The sequence below is a fragment of the Equus caballus genome, chromosome 4 (assembly GCF_041296265.1).
Source record: "Equus caballus isolate H_3958 breed thoroughbred chromosome 4, TB-T2T, whole genome shotgun sequence".
In the NCBI taxonomy this organism is placed as follows: Eukaryota; Metazoa; Chordata; class Mammalia; order Perissodactyla; family Equidae; genus Equus; species Equus caballus.
In genome coordinates, this window is record NC_091687.1 from 25,111,675 (window position 1) to 25,133,255 (window position 21,581).

The following is a 21,581-nucleotide window of genomic DNA, read 5'->3' on the forward strand; positions in this document are numbered from 1 at the left end:
ACATAAGGGTACTGCCATAGCAGCTGAGAGGTGAGCTCAGACGGGATGACCATTAGGATCCCATCTAGCCCTGAGACCCTATGACTGTATGATTTTTCTCTCCTTTTTTGTCTACGATAGATCAAAGAGAATTAATAAAACATCTCTGTTGGTTACATACACAGTGCTAAGCTCTCTCCTTTTATTTCCACTGATAATAATAATCTTTATGGGCCTCTAATAAGTAGCCAGCCCACCTTCCCACTCATCAACTTTTCCTCCACAAAGAAGAAACAGCAGACAGAAAAACATTACTTCACATCATTTAAAAATATTTTCCCAAGACATTAAAAGTCGTCTTTAAAAAAAAAAAGAGAGAATGTATTACAGGAAACTAAAAGTTTATTAAAGGTCAACTGAAAAGCTACAAGGCAGATAAAATGGAAAACGCACATTGTATTTTTGCTAGAGTCCCACAGCCAATCTGAATTTATAAGATGAGAGAAAAAGGACTTTAAACTTCACAATTTTTAACTTTGGGTTCTATAAGCTCCCGCGTTTCTCTATAAGACCAAAGGTTAGAAGTTACCACTGCCTAGTCACTCTGCCTCCCCGTCCTTCAGGAGTCCAGAGGCAGGGGCTGCATCTTTTTTACCACCACTGTATGCCCTTATGCTAAGCACAGTGCTTAGCACATAGTGCATGTACTCAAAACACATTTAGTGAGTGACTAAAGGAGTGTGTGCACATCCATCATCTGGGGCCTCATTGCAACAAGGAGCCCTCTGTCTAGTCTGGCACAAGATTCTCCTTATTTCAGCTCTGGAAGGACCAGTAACAGCCATTTCAAATACACTTAGGGAGAAAAGTTCACAATGACAGACTTGGGAGGCAGCTTGGAGAGGTGAAGTGGACTTGAAAGGTGATCTAAGGAAGGTCCTCTCCTGTCAGTGGGTTCAGAAGAACACAAATGAAGGTGACAGGGACACCAGTCTGTCTTAACTAGCTCTGCACTTACACACAATGTGAGGAAGACACGTTAGACTTGGGTCACCCTCCCTGAGCTATGGGGCAGTTTTCAAGAATGTGAACCAGGGCAGGGAAGAACTCAGACTCTGCCTTTCCTCTGTCACTGACAAAGCAGAGAATTATAAGCAAGGGACTTAAATTTGCAGTTTCTGTTCCCACCAATCAAAGATTGTAGATGTGGAAGCTGTTTGTTGTGATTATTATTATTATGATATTATTATGAACTGCCTACCAACAGGGCAGACTATAAAAATGCTTTTCTTTTTGAATTATTCTGTGTAAAGTGTCTTATGTCACTATGCATAGTAGCCGAGGGCATTAAGTGCTTTCACAGGGCGAAAAAAGCCCTCACATTTTCAAATAGCAGAAAAGAAAAAAACTAAACTCCTATTTTTATACAGGAGAACACCCTAGATGTATCTACTTTATGTGAACTGAATAATGTAAATTATAAGAAATAGCAATTGAGTTGTCATAGAAAGGGAAAGGGTAGCATCAAGGTTAGAAAGAGTGAGTATGAGAGAGTGAGACACACAAACAGAAAATAGACAGACACATACACTGAACTTTGTGGAAAAATATTCCTGGCTGGCATGAAGGAACTCTCAAAGTCACACCTCCCTACCCACCCTAATTCTCTGGTCAACCAGTCACCTTCTGCCATCAGGGATGAATTGGTAAGGGACATTCTGGTAGCTATGAGAATCTACTAAAACATTGGCATTCATGACTTTTAAACAAATAACTTAAATATTTCCAGTTACTTTCTTTCACCAAAACCATAAATTCAAAAATAATTTCATCCTCAAGGCACCCACCCTTCAGCACAGTGTGACAAGGAGCACAGTGGGGGTAAGGGATGAGAGTCCCCACACAGCACAGGGCTCTCACAGCCACTGCAGCCACACACCACGGTCCCCTCACCCACTGTTTCTTCAGAAAATAAACAATGGAAATCTTAGAGCCACAGGAGATAGAGATGTGGACAGGTAAAACTGCAGGACTGTCTGATCGCTGTCTCTGCGTACCTGAAGCAACATCATGTAGAAGAAGAACTACGTTTATTCCACAGGTCTAAAAAGCAGACAGTCCTCACAACTGAAGCAGCCCCGTTTGTGTTTCAGCCCTGATTTGGAAGGTACTTAAACTATTTCCATTTTCCGGTAGCCGGCGTCATTTAGTCAGACCACTACTGTCATTGCAGGTTGACAGATTTAGCATAGTGTTGAGACATCAGAACAGTCAGAAAACCATCCAAAGAATACACCATAAATGTACAGCTGGAAAGGAATAAAAATGTATCTCCCAATGGGAAAACTCCATCTACTTCTTGTTTTTTTTTTATTGAGGTAACAGTGGTTTATAACATTACATAAATTTCAGGTGTACATCATTATATTTTGATTTCTGTGTAGATTACATCATGTTTACCACACAAAGACTAATTACCATTCATCACCACACACATATACCCATCACCCCTTTCATCCTCCTCCCTCCCCTTTTCCCCTCTAGTAACCACCAATCTAGCTTCTGTACCTATTGGTTATTGCTGCTGCTGTTTTTATCTTCCACTTATAAGTGAAATCATATAGTGTTTGACTTTCTGTCACTTATTTTGGTTGGCATAATACCCTCAAGGTTCATCCATGTTGTCACAAATGGGCACGATTTCATCTTTTTTTTTTTCTTTTGGCTAAGTAGTATTTTCATTATATATGTGTGTGTATTTTCATACATATATATATATATATGATGAATGGATATATATCCATTTAGCCATTGATGGGCACTTAGGTTGCTTCCAACTCTTGGCTATTGTGAATAATGCTGCAATGAACATAGAGGTGCATATATCTTTCCAACTTAGTGTTTTCATGTTCTTTGTATAAATGCCCAGAAGTGGAATAGCTGCATCGTATGGTATTTCTACTTTTAACTTTTTGAGAAATCTCCATATTGTTTTCCATAGTGGCTGCACCAGTTTGCATTCCCACCAACAGTATATGAAGGAAGGTTCCCTTTTCTCCACATCCTCTCCAACACTTATATCTTGTCCTTTTAATAATAGCCATTCTGACAGCTGTGAGATTAAATCTCATTGTAGTTTTGATTTGTATTTCCCTAAAAATTAGTGATGTTGAACATCTTTTCACGTGCCTTGCTGGCCATCTGTATTATCTTCTTCAGAAGAATGTCTGCTCATATCCTCTGCTCATTTCTTAATTGGGTTTTTTATATTTTTGTTGTTGAGTTGTATGAGTTCTTTATATGTTTTGGATATTAACCCCTTGTCAGATATATGCAAATATTTTCTCCCAATTGTTAGGTTGTCTTTTCATTTTATTGATGGTCTCCTTTCTGTGCAGAAGCTTTCTAGTCTGATGTAGTCCCATTTATTTTTTCTTTTGTTTCCCTTGCCTGAGTAGACATGGTATTCAAAAAGACACTGCTAAGATCAATGTTGAAGAGCGAACTGCCCATGTTTCCTTCTACAAGTTTTAAGGTTTCAGGTCTTACATTCAAGTCTTTAATCCATTTTGAGTTAATTTTTGTGTATAGTGTAAGATAAAGGTCTACTTTCATTCTTTTGCACCTGGCTGTCCAGTTTTCCCAACACCATTTATTGAAGAGACTGTTCTTTCTCCATTGTATGTTCATGGCTCCCTTGACAAAAATTAGTTGTCCGTTGATGTGTGGGTCATCTACTTTTAACTATTTTTATTTTTTTAAAAAAATCAGTATTTAGCCACATTAAAGGAAATCATTATTAAAGAAACTTGAAATCACATTAACACCACAAATGTCATTATCAAATATTCTCTCCAATCTCTCTCTATGCATTTGTGTGATTACACAGTTGGAATTATGGCCACTCTACATAACACATCGTGCAGCACCCTCTTCCCTAAACTCAGCTTATACTTGTCTGGCCACAGTGACATGGCCTTGGTCATGACTGTCAACTTCAGTGGCCACATAATATCCCATAAAGAAGAGAGACCATAACTTAATCTTCCTTTTCTTCCTAGCCTCCTTGACTCCCCCTTCCCAGATTCAATCTTGTGTGCACCAAGTTCAGTTGAGGCCACTACTGAGATCTTCCTAAAATCCAGCCCCTGCTCTCCTCCAGTCCCATAGCTTTGCTTTAGCCAAGGTTTTCATGTTTTTCCCCTTGTTCTACAAATTCTTTTTTTCTTCCAGTTTTATGGAGATGTAATTGTCACATAACATTGCATAAGTTTAAGGTGTACAATATAATGATTTGATATATTTGTGTATATTGTGAAATCTTCACTACAATAAGTTTAGTTAATATCCATAATCTTACATAGTTGCAATTTTTTTTTCCTCGTGATGAGAACTTTTAACATTTACTCTCTTGGCAGCTTTCAAATATACAACAACATTTTGTTAACTATAGTTACCATGCTGTACATTACACTCCAGAACTTATTTATCTTATGACTGGAAGTTTGTACCTTTTGACCCCCTTCTCCTGTTTCCCCACCACCCACTGTACTACATGTTCTTAAAGGGCAGAGAGGATATCCTACTCACACCTTTCCCCATGTGTGAACACAGTGACTGCTGCCAGTTGGCTAATGTTTTCTGAATGAATGAATGAATGAATGAAGTCTATCTTTTCTCTCCACTCAGGAGGGCAGGTCCATAGGCCCTGTCAGCAGCATATCAGCTGCATATTTGGGAAGGATCTGGGGGGCTGTAGCATTTAGGAAGCTCTGACTTGTTCTAGTTATACTTTGGCCATCTCTGTACATAAAGATGAACTAAAAGGAGGAGTGCTTTTCTTCAGTTCTACTTTGCCGATAAAGTGCTGAGGCTCAGAAGGGAGAGTGGCCCACCTTACGTCTCACATACCTCAGGCCTGCTAACTCCCTGTCCAGGTGCCTCTTTTTGTTTCTCAAACTACAGCTTCTCTGCACTCCTCCCACTTGTCGTCATCTGCACCTCCCTCACCAAGCTCGAGGTCCAAGTGAGCTGGATCATAGGCCCTGAGATCTTCAACCAGCAGCTTCAGCCTTTGCTTCTTTTGGTTCCTGGGCAGACTTGGAACCTGACCTCTGAACCCCAGCCCCCATACCTTGTTTGCCAGTCTCTTCCCCTCAAGTCCTGCTCCAACTCACATCAACCTGCTAGAACCACGATGCTGCCACCCACATTCCTCCACTTCCTTCAGTTATGAGCACCTTTATAATGTGAAGATCTCTGCTTTTCTGCCCTCAGCCATGTTGGAATGGGATGCTGGTCCCAGCTGGAACACTGCTGCATGCCCCTTTGCATACCAGGATATGAGCCACTGCCCTCCAGTGCATGAGTAATTGGTTCTCTAAAATCTTCTGCCTTTTCTTCTTCATGAATAAGCAAGGCTCACCAGAATCCACGTCCCTTCCCCCAGACCAGGAGTAGAAGAAAAATGGAGCCAGCCCAGCAAATCCACAAACACTACCCCATGCTTCATGCAGATACCATCCTCCTGGGTATGGTATTTATCCTGTGGGACTACCATATAATGCTAGTGCGCTCAGTTTCTCTTCCTAGTCAGCCCAGCTCCACATTGTACTCCCAAGGGCACTCCCAAGAGGCCTTACAGGGCCTCAGCAAACAGCTGCAGGGGGATGAATCCCATCCACAGGATAAGGCGAGTATCCAGACTGAAATCACTGAAAAACCAATAGACACTATTTCTTTTCAATGTTACTAGTTCTAAAAAACCAAATGAAAACACTTAAATTCTTCCCAAACTTAGTACTGTTAAAAAATGACACAGCCTTTGAATTTGTAGTGAAATTATGGAAACTGTGTACTCCCATGGAACAAAGCCAGTCTTATTTTCATACGATACTCTGGTATATTTTGGGATTGACTATGTCACACTGTTACAGGCCTGTGAGAAGTATACAAATGGAAGGATGATGGTGAATTAAGCAGCAGCTGTGATTCACTGAAGAGGGGTGTGGGCACCCAAACTGTCATCTCCCAACAGGTGGTGAATGGGCACTTTCATTAGTCCCCATTGGTGACTGCCTCATGGGAGATCTTGAAAGAGAATAAACAGCCCCCATTTCTCTGACTGCCCCCAACTGCAGTGGAATCAGGTCAAACCACACTCTACCCAAGATGTTAAAGAGGCTGTGCTTGGCCTTTGGCAGCTGCTCAATGGTGACTTACCACCAGTCTTTCTGCACTGTTTGCGGAGGAACTCAATATTTTTTATTTGGTGTCTCTCCTGTCCTACATTCCTACCATTTATCCCACCTTCAAAAGCATCCTGCATTTGTGCTGTGGCCGCTGGGGAAGAGCAGCTGTTTGGAGCTCTGTGGCTCTGGAGTCTTGGTGGACATGTTAAAGAGTGATGGGAAAGGAAGACCATGGGAGCCTCACTGGCCAATTCTGCCTCATGTCCCTCCCCCAGCCCACTCCTACTTAAGTATTCTTACATACTCTTCAGTCCCTCCACCTGAACACCAGATTGAGTGTCCCACTTACATGGTTTCCCAGCATCCTGAACTTTTTCCCCATAGCTCTCATCATGGCCAGTGACCACACAGTTAGTTGTGCAACTGCACGTGGCTCCTACACATGGTTGTGCAAACCGTGCAACACACAAGGGGTGAGTGAGGACTGGAACCAGGCTGTACGCCGCTGTCCTGTGTACCTGCAGCACCTTTGCAGTGTGTGGTAGATGTCGGCTGAGTGAGCACTTCAGGCAGGCCTGGGCTCCACGCTCTGAGTGTGGCCACAGTAAATCCCAACCCCAGGTGGACCAGTTCACTCAGCTGGCAGACATGAGTCTGCTTGGTGCCTGAGATGTGAGTACTGCTGAAGCACTTGGCCCAGTGGGGGGGCCCAAATTTTACATAAGGGATTAAAACTCACCACAATAGACACTGTTAAAGAAACTGGCAGAGCACCCAGGATAGAAAGAGAAGGAAGGGAAGTGGCCTGGGACAATTCCACTATGAGGGCATTTTCCAGGCAGAGGGAGGGCACGTACAGGGGCCCAGTGAGATGGCAGGACTTGAGAGAGCAGGCTGCCCACATAGGGCACTGAGGAGGGTCAAGGAGGTGGGGAGAGGAATGAGGTTGTGAAGAGCCCTGGGTCCTCGGCTAAAGAGTCTGGACTTGCTGGGAGAAAACTGAGGTAGCAGAGACCCTTAAGCAGAAGAATGATAGGACCTGTGTGCTTTTTTTAAAGAACTTTCTGGTGGCAATGTGGAAGACAGAGAAGAGCTGGAAAAGACCAGTGACTGGGCAAACTTTTAGCAGGCATTGCTCACGGTGAGATAAGAGTCTGAAGTAAGACTTGGCAGGATCTGATGACCTATTTATCGGGTGTGGTTGATAAGGGAACTGAGGATTCCAGTTAGATACACAAGGTGCACTGCGATGCAGAATAGAGAGGGGATGAGGAAAGAGGGTGTGTAGGGGATGCCCAGCATTATTGTTGGAAATCCTGAGTTGCTGCAGATGTGCAAGGGGAGGTGTCCGGCACGCAGCTGGAAACACTGCCTGCTCACCACACTCACCCCAGTCCAGGAAAGGAACAGCAGACACTCGGCCAGCACTCTAGACCAAGGATACACAGCATCTTGCACCTGTGGGCAAGTGGGACATGGGCTGCTTCTCCTTGCACTAAAAATCCAGGTAGTGAAGACAGAAAGGAAGAGGAAATTCAAAGGCCTTTCACCCATTTCTCTGATCTACTGCCTCTTTCCTAAAAAAAAAAACAAAGGCCTGAAAACTCAGACTAATCCAAATGAAATCTAGCCTTGGCCTCTCATTTTAACTGAAAATTTGCACTTCACCCTGTGCAAGAGCACAAATTTGAAACTATTCAAATATTTCCAAATATGAAAGAATAAAAACTCACTTACGTATGAAAAGTGGTACCATCCCTGAGTGCAAGGATAAGGTGGAGCAGCCTCTGGGCTGCTGTGGAAAATACATTTCTCAAATCTTTGAGTAACATTTTAAAAAATAATAAAGAGATTCTTTTTAAAAGAGAACCCTGCGAGGCATCTGGTGGAAGAAAACTGTGAAAGAGCAAATCAACAAATGACCACCTCCACTCTCTCTGCGTCCTGAGAACAGAAGAGAGAAAACTCCTCTTATGCTCAACCCTCCTACTTCTTTCCCTTTTTTTAAAGATCACTTTTTTGTATGACTGACGTACAAAAAGCTGATCATATTTAATGTATACAACTTGATGAGCTTGGAGATAAATATACACCATTAAACGATCACTACGATATATGCCATAAACCCATCCATCCTCTCCAAATGTTTCCTCCTGCGCTCTGGATCTATTACTATTATTATTTTGATAAGAATACTTAACATAAGATCTACCTTCTTAGCAAAGTTTTAAGTCTACATACGGTATTATTAACCATAAACCCCATGCTGTATTGCCGATCTTTAGGACTTATTCATTCTGCATAACTGAAACTTTGTGAGAACCAACACAGGAACTGCTCCTAGAATTCTGACTGTCTGCCTGCAGTTGCAATGAATAGAGAGAACCCTTGACCCCCAAAGGTGGAAACTCTGACAGGGAGCAGAGCAGTGTGCATGGGAGCAGCCCTGACTGCCCAGCCTCACCACACAGAAACAGGAGATCTAATGAGCAGAGCCTAACCAGCCCTCTGGAGCCTCGGCTCCCTGTCCTCCTCAGAAGGGAAGGGAAACATCCCACATATAATGTCAAAAATGGGGAACTACCCTGTGTCATGAGAGGCTAAAATTCACCCACCACAGTTCATGAGAGTTTTAGATAGTTAAAGCAGTTTTTTATAAAAATTGAGAAACACTAATTCTTTTTGACTCTACAGCAAGCATCACTTTGGGTAATATTCCCTAAATAGGTCAAATGTAACTTGTGCAAAAATGTCTATAGCAGCACTATTTATAAGTACTTGGAATACACAATAAATGCACAATAAATACTTGTTGAATGAATGAATAAACAGCAAAACAAAACAAATGATCAGCAATGACAACATCTAAGTAAATTACCATTTAGTAGCATAACTAATATTTAGTCCAGAGGCATTCAGAATGGCAGGGATATTACTGTTTCTACATGGAAATTTATACATAAAGTAATTTTTAAGGAAAAAGAGAATAAATAATATGCATATATGAACTGCATAAACATGCATAAAATGTACACCAATAATTAGGCAGGAATATGAAGTGACAGACACACAATCCAAAAGACAATGAATTTTTTATCAGCACAAATGCACAATAAGGTTGATTACCAGAACTTAAATGAATAAATATGGCCTGAAGTTTTTTTCTAGCATATTCCATAGCAGTGCCCTTTTCAAATGCTTGCAGAGGACACATAAACTGCAGGGAAGAGAGACATGGACAGGGATTGGCTGACCTGGAGCAGGGTTTGGGGGCTGCCTGGTGTAGGACACGTTGAATGCAGGCTCCTCGATCAGTGGCGGAGGGTACATGCGCCTCCGGATGAAGAAGCCAGCTCCACAGCAGAAGAGCACGCCCATCATCAGGAGGAACCTGAACAAGAGCACAGCAGTGAGATGGAGCTCAGAGCAGCAGCGGCTTGGCCAGCTCAAAGGATCTGAAAGGATCCTCCAACAGCATCTAGAGAGTGCACGGATCAGAGGGCAGGCTCAAGGTCAGGCTCAGCTCTGGCCCCCCGGGCTGATCCTCCCCTGACCGGTTTCTGGGACATCCTTGGGTGGATGACACCAGGGAGACACTTGGCCTGTAGACTTCCGGGATACCCCTGAATGGAGGCTACTCATACTGAGAAGCTTTCTAAGTTAGTATTTACTGGACAACCTTTGAACGTCGAGCAAGAAGAAAGATAAGACGCACAAGATAGGAAATGATTCAGGAAAGGGCTGAAAGTATGGCTTTCTGAGCTGTCTTCTAATTCATTCATTCAACATGTAATTTTTAAGCACGCGCTATGCTCCCAACACCATGCTGTGCTCTACAGGGAGCAAGATGGGTGAGGCCACCACATTGAATCTGCGTTCTAATAGAGGAGGGGGACAGTAAACAACAGATTTACAAAGTTGTTTACTTACAACTCTGGTAAGTGCTAAGAAAGAAAAATGAGGGTGCTTCAATAGGTTTGTGTGTGTGGTAAAATAATAAAACATAATTGACCATTTTCACCATTTTTAAGTGTATAATTCAGTGCAACAAGAGGTTTTACAAGGGTATCTGTCATTGTGAGAAGATCTGAAAAGCTTCTTTTCCTTCAAAGCAACATCTGAGCTGAGTTCTCAAGAACAGAAAGAAAAAGACAAGCTGAAGGGGAGGGAAGGAGCATTCTGGGTGGACAGAAGAGCACAGATGCCCCCACAGGAAGGGCTAGGAGAGCAAGAAGCCCGGGGAGGGTGGCTGGGGCTGCATGTGGGGGAAGGTCAGAGGGGTGCAGTCTTGGGGAGCTAGAAGAATCCAAACTGTGCAGGGGCCTGGCAACATCAGGCAAGCTCAGCAATGAGATGCTGGAATCACAAAGGGAACTGTTTCTCTCTTACAACTAATTTCCCTCGGGTGGACTCAATGATAATCTTACATTCAACACAGGGTCCCATTGTAAATATCTGAGCAGAAATACAAAGCATGGAGAGGCTGAATGTACAAAAGGGTTTACCTTCTCAAATACTACTACTGCTCACTTGCAAGAGCCCAGGCTCCCTGGACTGGAAAATACAGAAGCCATCTGAGGTGTTGGTCTCTTCCACGAGATAAGCCAAAATGTTGGTACACTGTCAAATGGAGTGGGTTTTTTTCCTAGACAAATAAAAATGATGTTGCACCTCATACCTTAGACTGACAGAAGGCAAGTAAGCAGAAAGCAAGAACAGAAGAAAGTCACATGGCAGGAGACGAACTACTGGCTTGGTTATCAGTCATCATCAGATTCATTCCCTGTTGAAACATTAGTCTGAGAAGAACTTATTTTAAGAGAGAAAATGACAAGGGGGCAAGGGAATGCGCTTATAGGAGCAAGGAAAGAAAGGCAGCAGATATCAGCCAGGGAAGCAGTGGTACTATAAGTGCTGTGAGCTACAGAGTGACTGTCCCCTAGATGTCCTACTTGCTGAGCAGGTTTGCAGAGCTTTCTAGGGATTAAGAGAGGAAGTTTGTGCCTGTTCTGTCATTAAAAGTAATCTAGGGGTCCAGTCCAGTGGCACAGTGGTTAAGTTCGTGCGCTCTACTTCAGTGGCCCAAGATTTGCAGGTTCGGATCCCGGGTGTGGACCTAGCACTGCTCGTCAAGCCACACTGTGGCAGCATCCCACATAAAATAGAGGAAGGTTGGCACAGATGTTAGCTCAGTGATAATGTTCCTCAAGCAAAAAGAGGAAGATTGGCAACAGATGTTAGTTCAAGGCCAATCTTCCTTACAAAAAAAAAAAAGTCATCTGGCTTCTTCAATTCATTTTTTCAGTGCCTTCCTGCACTCCCCAGCACTAGGTACAGCAGTTCTCAACTCTGAGTGCACACCCTAGGCACGGTGGAGCTGCTGTGCAGACCAGGTGCCTGGACTCCACCCTAGACCTCCTGGGTGGCAGCGCCCTGCAGCAGGGCTCACACACAATGCCGATTGTGCCAGCCTTTGTTCCACTATAGTGTGCTTTCCAGCTCCACTCAAGGGTGCAACAAGTCTGCCTGTTCTAATCCTGATGATTTCATTCAGACCAGCTTGCTTAAAGATTACTCAAGATTTCAGAGCTGGCAGGGACTTCTGAAAGCATTCTCCTCCAAAATCCTCTATCTTACAGTGAGGAGACAGAAATCCTCAAAAGTCAGGTGGGAGCAGGTTGGAAAGCAGTCCTTCCTTCCCTCCATATCCAGCTCCATCCTCCCATTCTCATGCCTCCTCCCCAGACACCTGCCCACTACATGAGTTTCCCATCAGCCTTTTACCAGCTCCCTTCTTATATCCCTGTCCCTGTAATGTGCTGGTCCTTTTGTGTGGAATGCCCTTTCTGAGACCCAGTGAGAAGCTTTGCAGCTTTCCCCAACTTTTCTGGCAACAGAGCTCTATGATCTGTTTCCAGAGCACTGGTTTAAAGCTCCCCACATGTAGCTACCTACTTAGACATCTGTCTCTTCTAAGAGTCTGTCTAAGACTGTCAGAAGGGCCTCTCCATGGGACCCTGGTACATACTAGACACTTATTGTTTACTGAAAAAAGGCGCGCATGGAGCAGAAACTAAGTATCCTGTGACTTCAGCAGGGGCACCACAGTCTCCCATCTCAGTGTTCTCTTGCCGTGCGCCCAGTTTAGAAACCTGGTATCAGAATCTCGACTCTAATAACTTGACCAAATCTTCTGGCATCTGGCATTCCGACCTTGAGAGACCTACCCTCACTCAATGGCACTCAGGAGACATCTCCGTGTAGGGATCCCACTAACTCACCTAGTTGCTCGGCCTCTGACAGGTGAACTTGGTCAACAGCTCAAAAGCGCCTGGCTGTCAGCTGAGGTGAAGCTTCCAGGGAAGGCCAAAGGAAGCTGCTCTAGTTGCCAGGCCTCCACAGTTCTCCTGGACTCTCAATATTTTTTCTTGTTAATCACATAATACCTGAACTTTCACAAGTGTTTTCATTTTCTAGGACACATCCACAACTTCATCATTCATCTGGTGCTTCAGGTGAACGTAACATACTTCTGAACCCTTTTGAGATTCATGCCCTGGACAGTCCTGCCTCCTCCTACCACAAGGTCCCATGGAGGAAAATTCTGAGCAAAAGCATGCATGAAGCCAGGCAAATCTCTGAAATGCCACCTCCCTCCTGTCCTCCTCTCCTCATTTTGGTACTAGTCCCCTCCACCTTGAAATGTGCAAGGAGGTGTTTATATTTGGAAAATCTCAGGCTAAAAAAAATCACCTTCTATTATAGAGCTTTAGGCACTAGCAACTATGAGGTGGGGAGAAACCAGCATCAGCATGCCACTGTTTAGGAGGGTTCACCAGAAGCAGAGACATAGACAGGGGTGCCCGAGCCAGCCCTAAGGGAGGCCAAGCCAGGGCCCCATGTGACAGGTGAGTCTAGGCCCTACATGGTCAATGTCCCACCAGGAAAGTAGTGATGGGGATAATGACAAGCACTCTCCTAGGAGGTGGTGATGGGGATGATGAAAGGTACTCTCCTGTTAAAGAAAATGTGACACACGGAATGCCACTTATTGGTGGTTTCCCTAAGCAAAGATTGGGAACTGTTGTCAGGAGAGAAAGACAAAATGTCGCAAAAAAAATTCAAGCGGCTGCTGTAATGGTCTTAAAGTCTAAACTTTAGAAGTCAGTAACATCAGAATCTTAAAGTCATAAAGAAGCTTAAGTCTTGAAGCTAGTCAAGTCTTAACCCTCTGTGGAGTTTGCTTCAATGACACTGCCACTGCAGTGGAGCAGAGGAGAGGATAGGTGAGCATAGGAAATGCTCTTTTGGTTTTAGGCAAATCCTTTAGCACACATGCTCTGCCATTCCTGACACCTGAAGCAATATCTCATCTACAGAGTCAAATAAACTCTCAGACACACCCCCAAACGGGCATCTGCTGAGGCTAGCAATCCACAGGAGGTTGCTCTCGTTAATGTAAACTCTGCACTATCATCCTTCTAGGATGCTCAGTCAGCATCATTCCCTTGTTCCCTCTCAAGGTACACTTTTATGGACTTCAGACAGCTCTTACAACTTCCCTCAGCAGAGCTGGAAGATGGACAAGGATGCAGGCTATCTGTCTTGAAAGTTAGGATTCAGCTGATACCATGTGAATGGGAAAGATTTCTAGGCAGCAGTAACTTTATCACAAGATTTGCTGATTCTCTGATTCTTCAAGACAACTGGCCTCAGCTCCATTTCAGAAACTAGCAAAAGAGCTGCTGAAGGACAAGGCTGTTATCCAGCCCACCTTCCAAAAGAAGAACTCCTCCTCCCCAGCCACAAGCTGGTGGAAATAGGAATGAGCTTCTTGCAAACTCTGTGAGAAGCACTGCTTGTCATGAAGCCAACCTGAGCACACCTGTTTTCTTGACTGAGGCTGTCCCACAGACCATGACCCCAAGTGAGAGTGGTATCACTGCAGTCGTCACAATACTGACTGTGGGCAGAGCCCCTGGGGGTGGACCAAGGCACCTGAGACCAGGAAGAGTGTGACCTACCAAAAATACCACAGTCTTTGTATTGAAAGGGCACGCACGCAGCACCTGGAGCCACAGCAGTCCTCATAGGGGCGGCATCTGTAGGAGAGAGAGACACAGGCTGGTCAGTGTCTTGGGTCAGAAGGAAGGGTGGACCAGTCATGAGGTCCAGGCAGGTTTCAGTGCAAAGGACAGAACTGCCACTGCTGCATTTCACGAAACTAGCAGAACTCACTGTTGTCAGTCTGGTAGCCCAAACAGAAGGTGCTGAGACGGACACGGTCAGTGTAATTCAAAGCACCCTGTTTACTACACATCCCCAATGTGCCGAATCACAATGGTTTCCTTCTGGGGAGGCGCCATGACCAAAGACCAGCATGACACCTGCCAGTTGTGTAACCAGAAGGAAGCTGAACCAGAGACCATGTCAATGTGCTGCAGATCCTGCTCAGGTCTCAACCTCCGACGACGCTCAGAAGACGGGAATATTGCACTGACAAGTCCAGTGAGGCTAAATGCAGAGATTATGGAGTCAGATAAATTAGGACGTTTAGTCCTGGTCTTGCCACTTGCTAGCTGCAGGACTTCTGGCAAGTTATTCAACCTCTGTGAGCCTCAGTTTCCCCACAAGCAAAATGGGTGGAGGAGCAGGACCCTTTCAGAGTGCTGCTCTAAGTTTTAAGGTCATCATCATTATATAAGTGCTGACAAGGACTGCTAGTGCCCTCACCACCACCCCTACCCGTGCCTGAGGCTTGGGGCTGGGCAGGGCACAGGCTCTCATGGACATGCTCAGGGCCATTCCTTCCCCAGAAGTGCTGCCTAAGAAAGGCCCCAGCTGAGAACAGAGCCCAGTGTGGGCCACAGGGCGTCACCTCAGCCTCCTTCAATAGTCCTGCCCTTCCCCAGTCCCCACGCCTCACCCTTTATTTTTTTGAAAAGAGAGACTGCTATGAAAGTTCATGCTCTCCGGTTCTGCACTCTGGTATTTATAGAGAAACTTTCACTAGAGAGATCTGAGTCCAAGTGGCAGTGGAATGGGGGTTAGGGTAAGAAGTACACTGTTTTTCAATAATATTAAATGACCATATAATTGTGATCTAGGTTCCTACCAATTTTCTTCTTTAAAAAAAAGTAGTTGGGAGGAATACACAATTTGATCTAAGATCTCAGACACTGAATTTATAGATAATTCCAGTACAAATTGGCTTGTTTTATAGAAAAATGTGTAGAAAACAGATTCCTAGAAAATATTAGTTAAGATGGAGTTACTGGCTAAGATGGAGAGATATGACTAACAGTGGAACTTGGCAGACCTTAGCTCCAATGATGCTTCTCCTCCGCTGGCTCCTGGGGCTGCTTCTATCTGTTTAAACACCCAGCACCCAACTGCCACTAAATCCTCTATCATTTCAAGGACAACCACCTGCCCAACCACAACCACAACCAGCACCACCACCACCCATGGACACACACACCATTGTCTACACAACACAGATGTTTACACATCTAGTCCTCCCATAGTCCATGAACATGACCTTCTACCCTCTAGGTAGAAACAGTTATGATCTCAATGAGATGCTCCCATAAGCAGGTGACATGAGATAATCTGTTTAACTTGCTTTAACCAACCAATAACCAAGAGGGCACCGAAATTTGTGCTTAAAAATGCTGCTGGTTCTTATAACCAGCATCCAACAAAAAGCCACAGAGTGCTACTAGGACCTCAGCTCTGCACTGGTCCTAGGTGGGGAGCAACGCAGACAGAAGACCCTGCTGTGGAAGAGCTTTCTTTCTAGAAGAGAGAAATAGGCAAGAAAATATGAACTGTGATGGATGGCAAGAGGTTCCACTATGGTGAAAAATAAAGCAGGAGTTGGCAGTTGAGAGCACAGGGGAGGAGGTGGTAGATGATACAATTTTAAACAAGGTGTTCAGGGATGACTCATTGAAATGACATCTGAGCAGAAACCACACAGAAATCCTGCCTGGCAATGACCTGAGCAGCACAGGGGCCTCAGTGCTAGGACTGAGTGCTGGTTCTAGGATGGATGGTGCTGCCGGACTCTCCAGGCCTAGCTCCACAGACACCATAGTTGCACTGTGGAGAAGAACGGTTAAGCACACAGTGTGAGAGAAAATAAAACGTCCAGGGGTTGGGGTAAATCTGGACCTGGGCTGGACCTGCAAGGACCCAGCACTGCATGAACAGCACTGTCTGCTAATGTGACACAGAGCATCGTTCACAGAAATTCCTTGGCACCCTCCTCCCAAAGAATCTCAATGGTCTCAGTAACCAGTGTGTGTGTGTGTGTACGTATGTAGGGAGGGGACTCATTTAAGGGAGATAAATAATTTTTTGCTTTGGGGGAAGGTAGAGTTCAGACAATTAATTGTAAACCAAAAGAGTTGGGACTGTTTCCTATCGTGAATTTGCAAAGACAAGAGTCCTTAGCAATTACGTTAGATTCATGATAAATGTGATAATGTGGTAGGCAGAATTCAAAGATGACCCCAAGATTCCCGCTCCTAGTATGATACCCTCACTGCATGACACCCTCCCCTTGAGTATGGAGGGGCCTATGAATATGATGGGATGGATTATGGAACATCCTTTGATTATGGAACATTACATAAGGTGGTATGTTGTCTAAGACTCTGCCATAGCAGACTGGGGGCTCTTCCGCTGTCTCTGAAGAAGTAACTGTGTGTTGTGACAAGGCCACATGGCTAGGACTGAGGGTGATCTTCAGGAGCTGGGTGCAACCCCCAGCCAGCCAGCAAGGGAACTAGGACCTCAGACTTACAACTGCAAGGACTGAATTCTGCCAATAACCTGAATGAAGTTGCAGGAGGACCCCAAGCTCCAGATGAGAACACAGCCCAGCCAATCCCTTGATTTTAGCTTATGAGACCCATAGCAAAGGACCCATCGATGCCATGCCAAGACTTGTGACATACAGGAATTGTAAGACAATAAATATCTGTAGTTTCAATCTGCTAACTTTACAGTAATTTATTACAAAGGAATAGAATACTAATAAAAATAAGAACAAAGGTTACAGATTATGGACACTCCTTATCTTCTAGACATCAGGTCAAGTCCTTCACAACTGTCACGCAAAGCATCCATACACAAGGTAAGTATTATCAGCCCCATGTTTGAAAAAACCTCAGAAAACAAGGCATTAGGGATGTTGTACCTCCTGTCAGCCCAGGTCATTATATGCTAAAGCCAATAATGGACTTTGGTCAGCATTTCAGGAAAGCGTTTTGCACAGGCACTGCCTCTTTGGTGATATTGAGTCTTTTATCACCAAAGGGCCACCTTCTCTGTCCCTACTTGGTTTTCCCGTTCTTCCTTGGCCTTTTACAAGCTGCTACGGACAAAGGCATCACAGCGTTGGCATGGTGTAACTGTACTTATTAATAGTAACCATGTGAGACTCCATTATCATTTAGCCCATGTGAATGAACCAACTGGAAAAGTCAAGGAGAAGCAGGGCAGTGATACCTAAGAAAGTGACAGAGGGTGAGAAGGTGTTGGGGGAAAGTGAAGTTTAATGTGGCAGGAGCCATTCCCAGAGGGCAAATCAAGCCCAGAGGTAGTGGGAAGGAAGTGGTGGGAATCTGGCAAGAGCAGGTAACAGAGACAATGTGAGGAAAGCTGAGAATCCTTGGTCAAATGGCAGGAAGCCCTGGGACAGAACCCACAGGCAGGAATCCAGCAACCACTCTTTAATAATGCCTGAAGGGGTTCACTGTTTAACCTGCATATTGACCATAAAGATTCCCAGAAACGTCTCCACTATTCTATGTCAAGAACTCTCTAAGATGACTTAATCACAAAAGACAGAAATAATACAGTAAGATACGACTTTAGGTAAAAGTTTGGTGTCAATTTGGAAAGAACTACCAACGCTTCGATAATGTTATACAACAGAACAATGTTTTTCAACTATTGTGACCCACTAGCAGACTGTGAAATCAAGTTACTGGGTTGTGACATGCATTTTGTAAAGGTAAAAATCGATTTTAAAAAAAATCAGAGGGCATCACATATAAGAATTGTTTTGTGAAACTTATGTTTTGGTCACACATGCTCCCACACAGATATGTGTGAACTAGGCTTCAACATAAAGCATGTTTCTTCAAAGCTACTGTTGCAGAAGCCCCAAGTCAAAAGTGGACAGGCTCAAGTTTCTGTTGTTTCTAGATCAGCTTCTTTCATCCGGTGGGTTCTGGGCAGCTTCAGGTCCAAGTTCCCTGAGTAGGTCACTTCCTGCTGTCCATGGTACTGGGCTTAAACCTCTTTCTTGTCCCCCATGACTTCTGCCTGGGTGACACTGGTCAAATGGCTATTGCATTTTTCCTCCTAACTATAGTATAAGATGTCTTGCAATGATCAAATTCTAGAGGATGTAACTCTCGCAAAGACCCTCTCAAGTGGGAATGCCCCCTGTTCACCTGCCTACTTGAAAATAGCCTCTGAAGGAGGATGGTAGGTGGCTGCAGAAGGGTGGAGAACAGAGATGGAATATCTCTGCGACTTAGGAGGAACAAGACTGCGATGTTCTGGGCTCAGAACCATTTCTCTCCATTGTTCTACAGCCTTTGCCACCATGATGTTTTCTGTGTCTCTCCCTCTGGGTTTTTCCCCTAACGAAAACTACAGCTGCCTCAGCTCTAGGCAGAGCCAGGGCTGAAGGGGTACTTGGAGTCCATCCAAGTCTGGTAACCATAAACTTGATATGAAAGAGGAAAGCAGGTACAGGGATAAAAATTTAATGTATGGATCATCTTTCAAGAGCTGAATTTGCTAAAATGCCTCCTTTTCAGAATCACACTTATGAGGAAGCATTTTCTGCTTTGAAACCTAAGCCTCTGCAGCATCCTGGTTCCATGTTAGGGAAGCACACAAGACGAGAATCTCTACAAGCTTTTAGACATTTAGAGCCTAGTCTCAAATTCTATACACACACACACACATGCACCCCTCAGCCTGAGAACGAAGGTTACACACCCCTCAGCCTGAGAATGAAGCATTATAATGATTTTGAATTCCTAATTCAAATTACTCTCTGTTGGCAAGATTCAACATCTATGTGCTCCAGCTCTCACTTTTCAGGATCCAAATTTCGAACACCAGCAGCAAATATATGTTGTCAACTGATTATCTGCTTTCTTTTCTGAAAACAGAGTATCCTTTATGCTCTCTTGTTTAGCTGCAGACCCATTCACTCCAAGTATCCTTGTGGCTCATCTGCAGTCCTGGCCTGGCTCCAGATGTGGATGCTGGTGAGTGTCAGCCACTTGAAGGAACATGTAATTACCCCTGGAGTGACACTGTTATCCCCTTTCTCTCTGTTGCTTTCTTTCAATGAACCTACTGGTAAACTGGGGCCCTAAGCACATACCTGCTGATATTTCAAACAGCGGTTACTATAAAAAGAAGATTAAGTGTAATGAAGCTTAATTAGAAGTAGTAAACTTTAGCAAGTAGTCTAGCATACTAAATGACCCATTTTCTGATGCACTAGGTCTGTGTTCCTAGTGCCTAAGCCTTGAAACGGCACTGGTGTTCCAAAGGTCAGCTGAAGACTAACAAAGCCTGTTACCTTCACTAACCTGGATACAGAACAAATCAGGATGGAGACAACAGAACAGAATTTTCCTTCTCATTCTGTGTGTCAGATTCTCAGACTTGCAGCAGAAAGGAAGAAACATCACTTTTAACTAAATCCATTCCTCAACATATGTAATTACACAAAACACACACACTTGCTTCAAAAGAGTGATAAGAACATGTATATCAGCAGAAATGGGCCCCCGGAATTGCTTCCTGTTAGCCAAGGATTCTTCACTGTATTCCAGGATCCAAACATACAGTTCTGACAAGATCAGAAAAATGGATGTTCCACTCTGAGCAGGTGTTAATTTGTAACTAAGTACATCACAGACATAAAATGAGGGTGTCTGGCCTCTCTCCCCAAGTAAAAGATAGGTGATGCGGTCCTGAGGATGCATAATGTAAAAGGAGGCATAATGTAAAAGGAGGCATAATGTAAAAGGAGGAATGCCACCAGTTAGAAATGTGTCATAGCAGTGATCAAATGCAAATGTAATAGGATGGCCCCTTTGGGAGTTTTAGGAATCTAAGAAGTTAGCACGTTACACTTAGCACTATCAGGAGGGAAGGGATCTGCCCAGTAGACACATTGATCTATGCCTTTCAGTCACATAAATCTCAAGAGTAGAAAAGGATAACATATTAAGTCAGGGAATGTTCAATGTTAATCAAATCATGAAATCTTCCTATTAAAGAAAAATGGCCAAACGCTGATATGTAAACTTTTTCGTGTGGGGTAAATGGTAATTTATATTAAACTCATTCATGGAAAACCATCTCAGGATCTGGTGGAACAACTAAAACAGGAGTTAGGGTGGAGGTCTGGAGAGGGAGTTCACGGGGGTTCAATGTTTTTGTTGTTAAATAAAGAACAGGACACGGCTTAAAAAAAAAAAACCCAACTGTAGAGTTTTAAGTAAATTCCTGTCAACATCATTTCATTTAAAAGGCCAATCCTTTCCCTCACCTGCTGACTAAGTCTCAGCAAACCATTCTCTTCCTTCAAGTGTCTACCAGGACAATATTTTTTTCCCTGTCCAATCCAAGTTTCTTAGCTTGACAGTTAGGCTGGTCTCCTCAATTACATACCATATGTATGTTGATATCTGAACCCACTTCTTATACTACTTTTATGATCATCTGTGTTTTCCCACACAGTGAAGCACATGGCAGATGCTTGAAGGCAGCTTCCCAGGTTAGAATCAGGAAATATACTCAGGGTTATCAGAAAACTTCAATTAACCTGTAAGAAATCTGGTTCCTCCGAAAAACTAAACAAATCCCTACAAGATCTGGAGAAAACTCCAAAGGGGAAGTGAAACCCTGCAGGGATGGGGCAGAGGTTAGCTTGATCCTCAGACCACTGAATGCCCTTGGCAAATATCCTCAAAGAGCCTGAAAAGCTCTGTGCCTGACTTGTATCCAGGAATCCACCCTTGACCACATCCCATAACTGACTTTCCCTTTCAACCTCCCTAAGCAGAGCTGTCCACTCCCTGCTGCAGGATCCCTGAGGCACACGCCTTCTGTGATTAAAGGGCATTCTTCCTTGTGCAGAAGTCAAGTCTGGCCCCCACTAGTCCCACTCCCGCCTTGCTGGGCCACCACAGAATAAGCCAGCCCTATCACATGTGAAGAGGTTCTCATGGTTTCCTGAGTCTTCTCTTATCCAGGAAAGTATGACCAGTTGGGATAAAATCTTAGTTTCCCATCATCAAGAGGATTCTGGTTCACTCTCTTTTCCACACATACTGCAGCCACAGATAGTACTAATTTTTT

The 21,581-nt window shown here is 44.0% G+C and overlaps 1 protein-coding gene across 1 annotated transcript in view; it reads right to left on the reverse strand.

Annotated features, from left to right (window-relative positions):
• VOPP1 (VOPP1 WW domain binding protein) overlaps positions 1-21,581 on the reverse strand; it is a 108,116-nt gene that overhangs the window by 21,232 nt on the left and 65,303 nt on the right. The window contains exons 3-4 of the mRNA XM_014738951.3: positions 14,195-14,272; positions 9,425-9,561 (exon numbers count right to left, since the gene is read on the reverse strand). Coding sequence (XP_014594437.1) covers positions 9,425-9,561; positions 14,195-14,272 — 215 coding nt within the window. The remainder of the gene's footprint in view (positions 1-9,424; positions 9,562-14,194; positions 14,273-21,581) is intronic.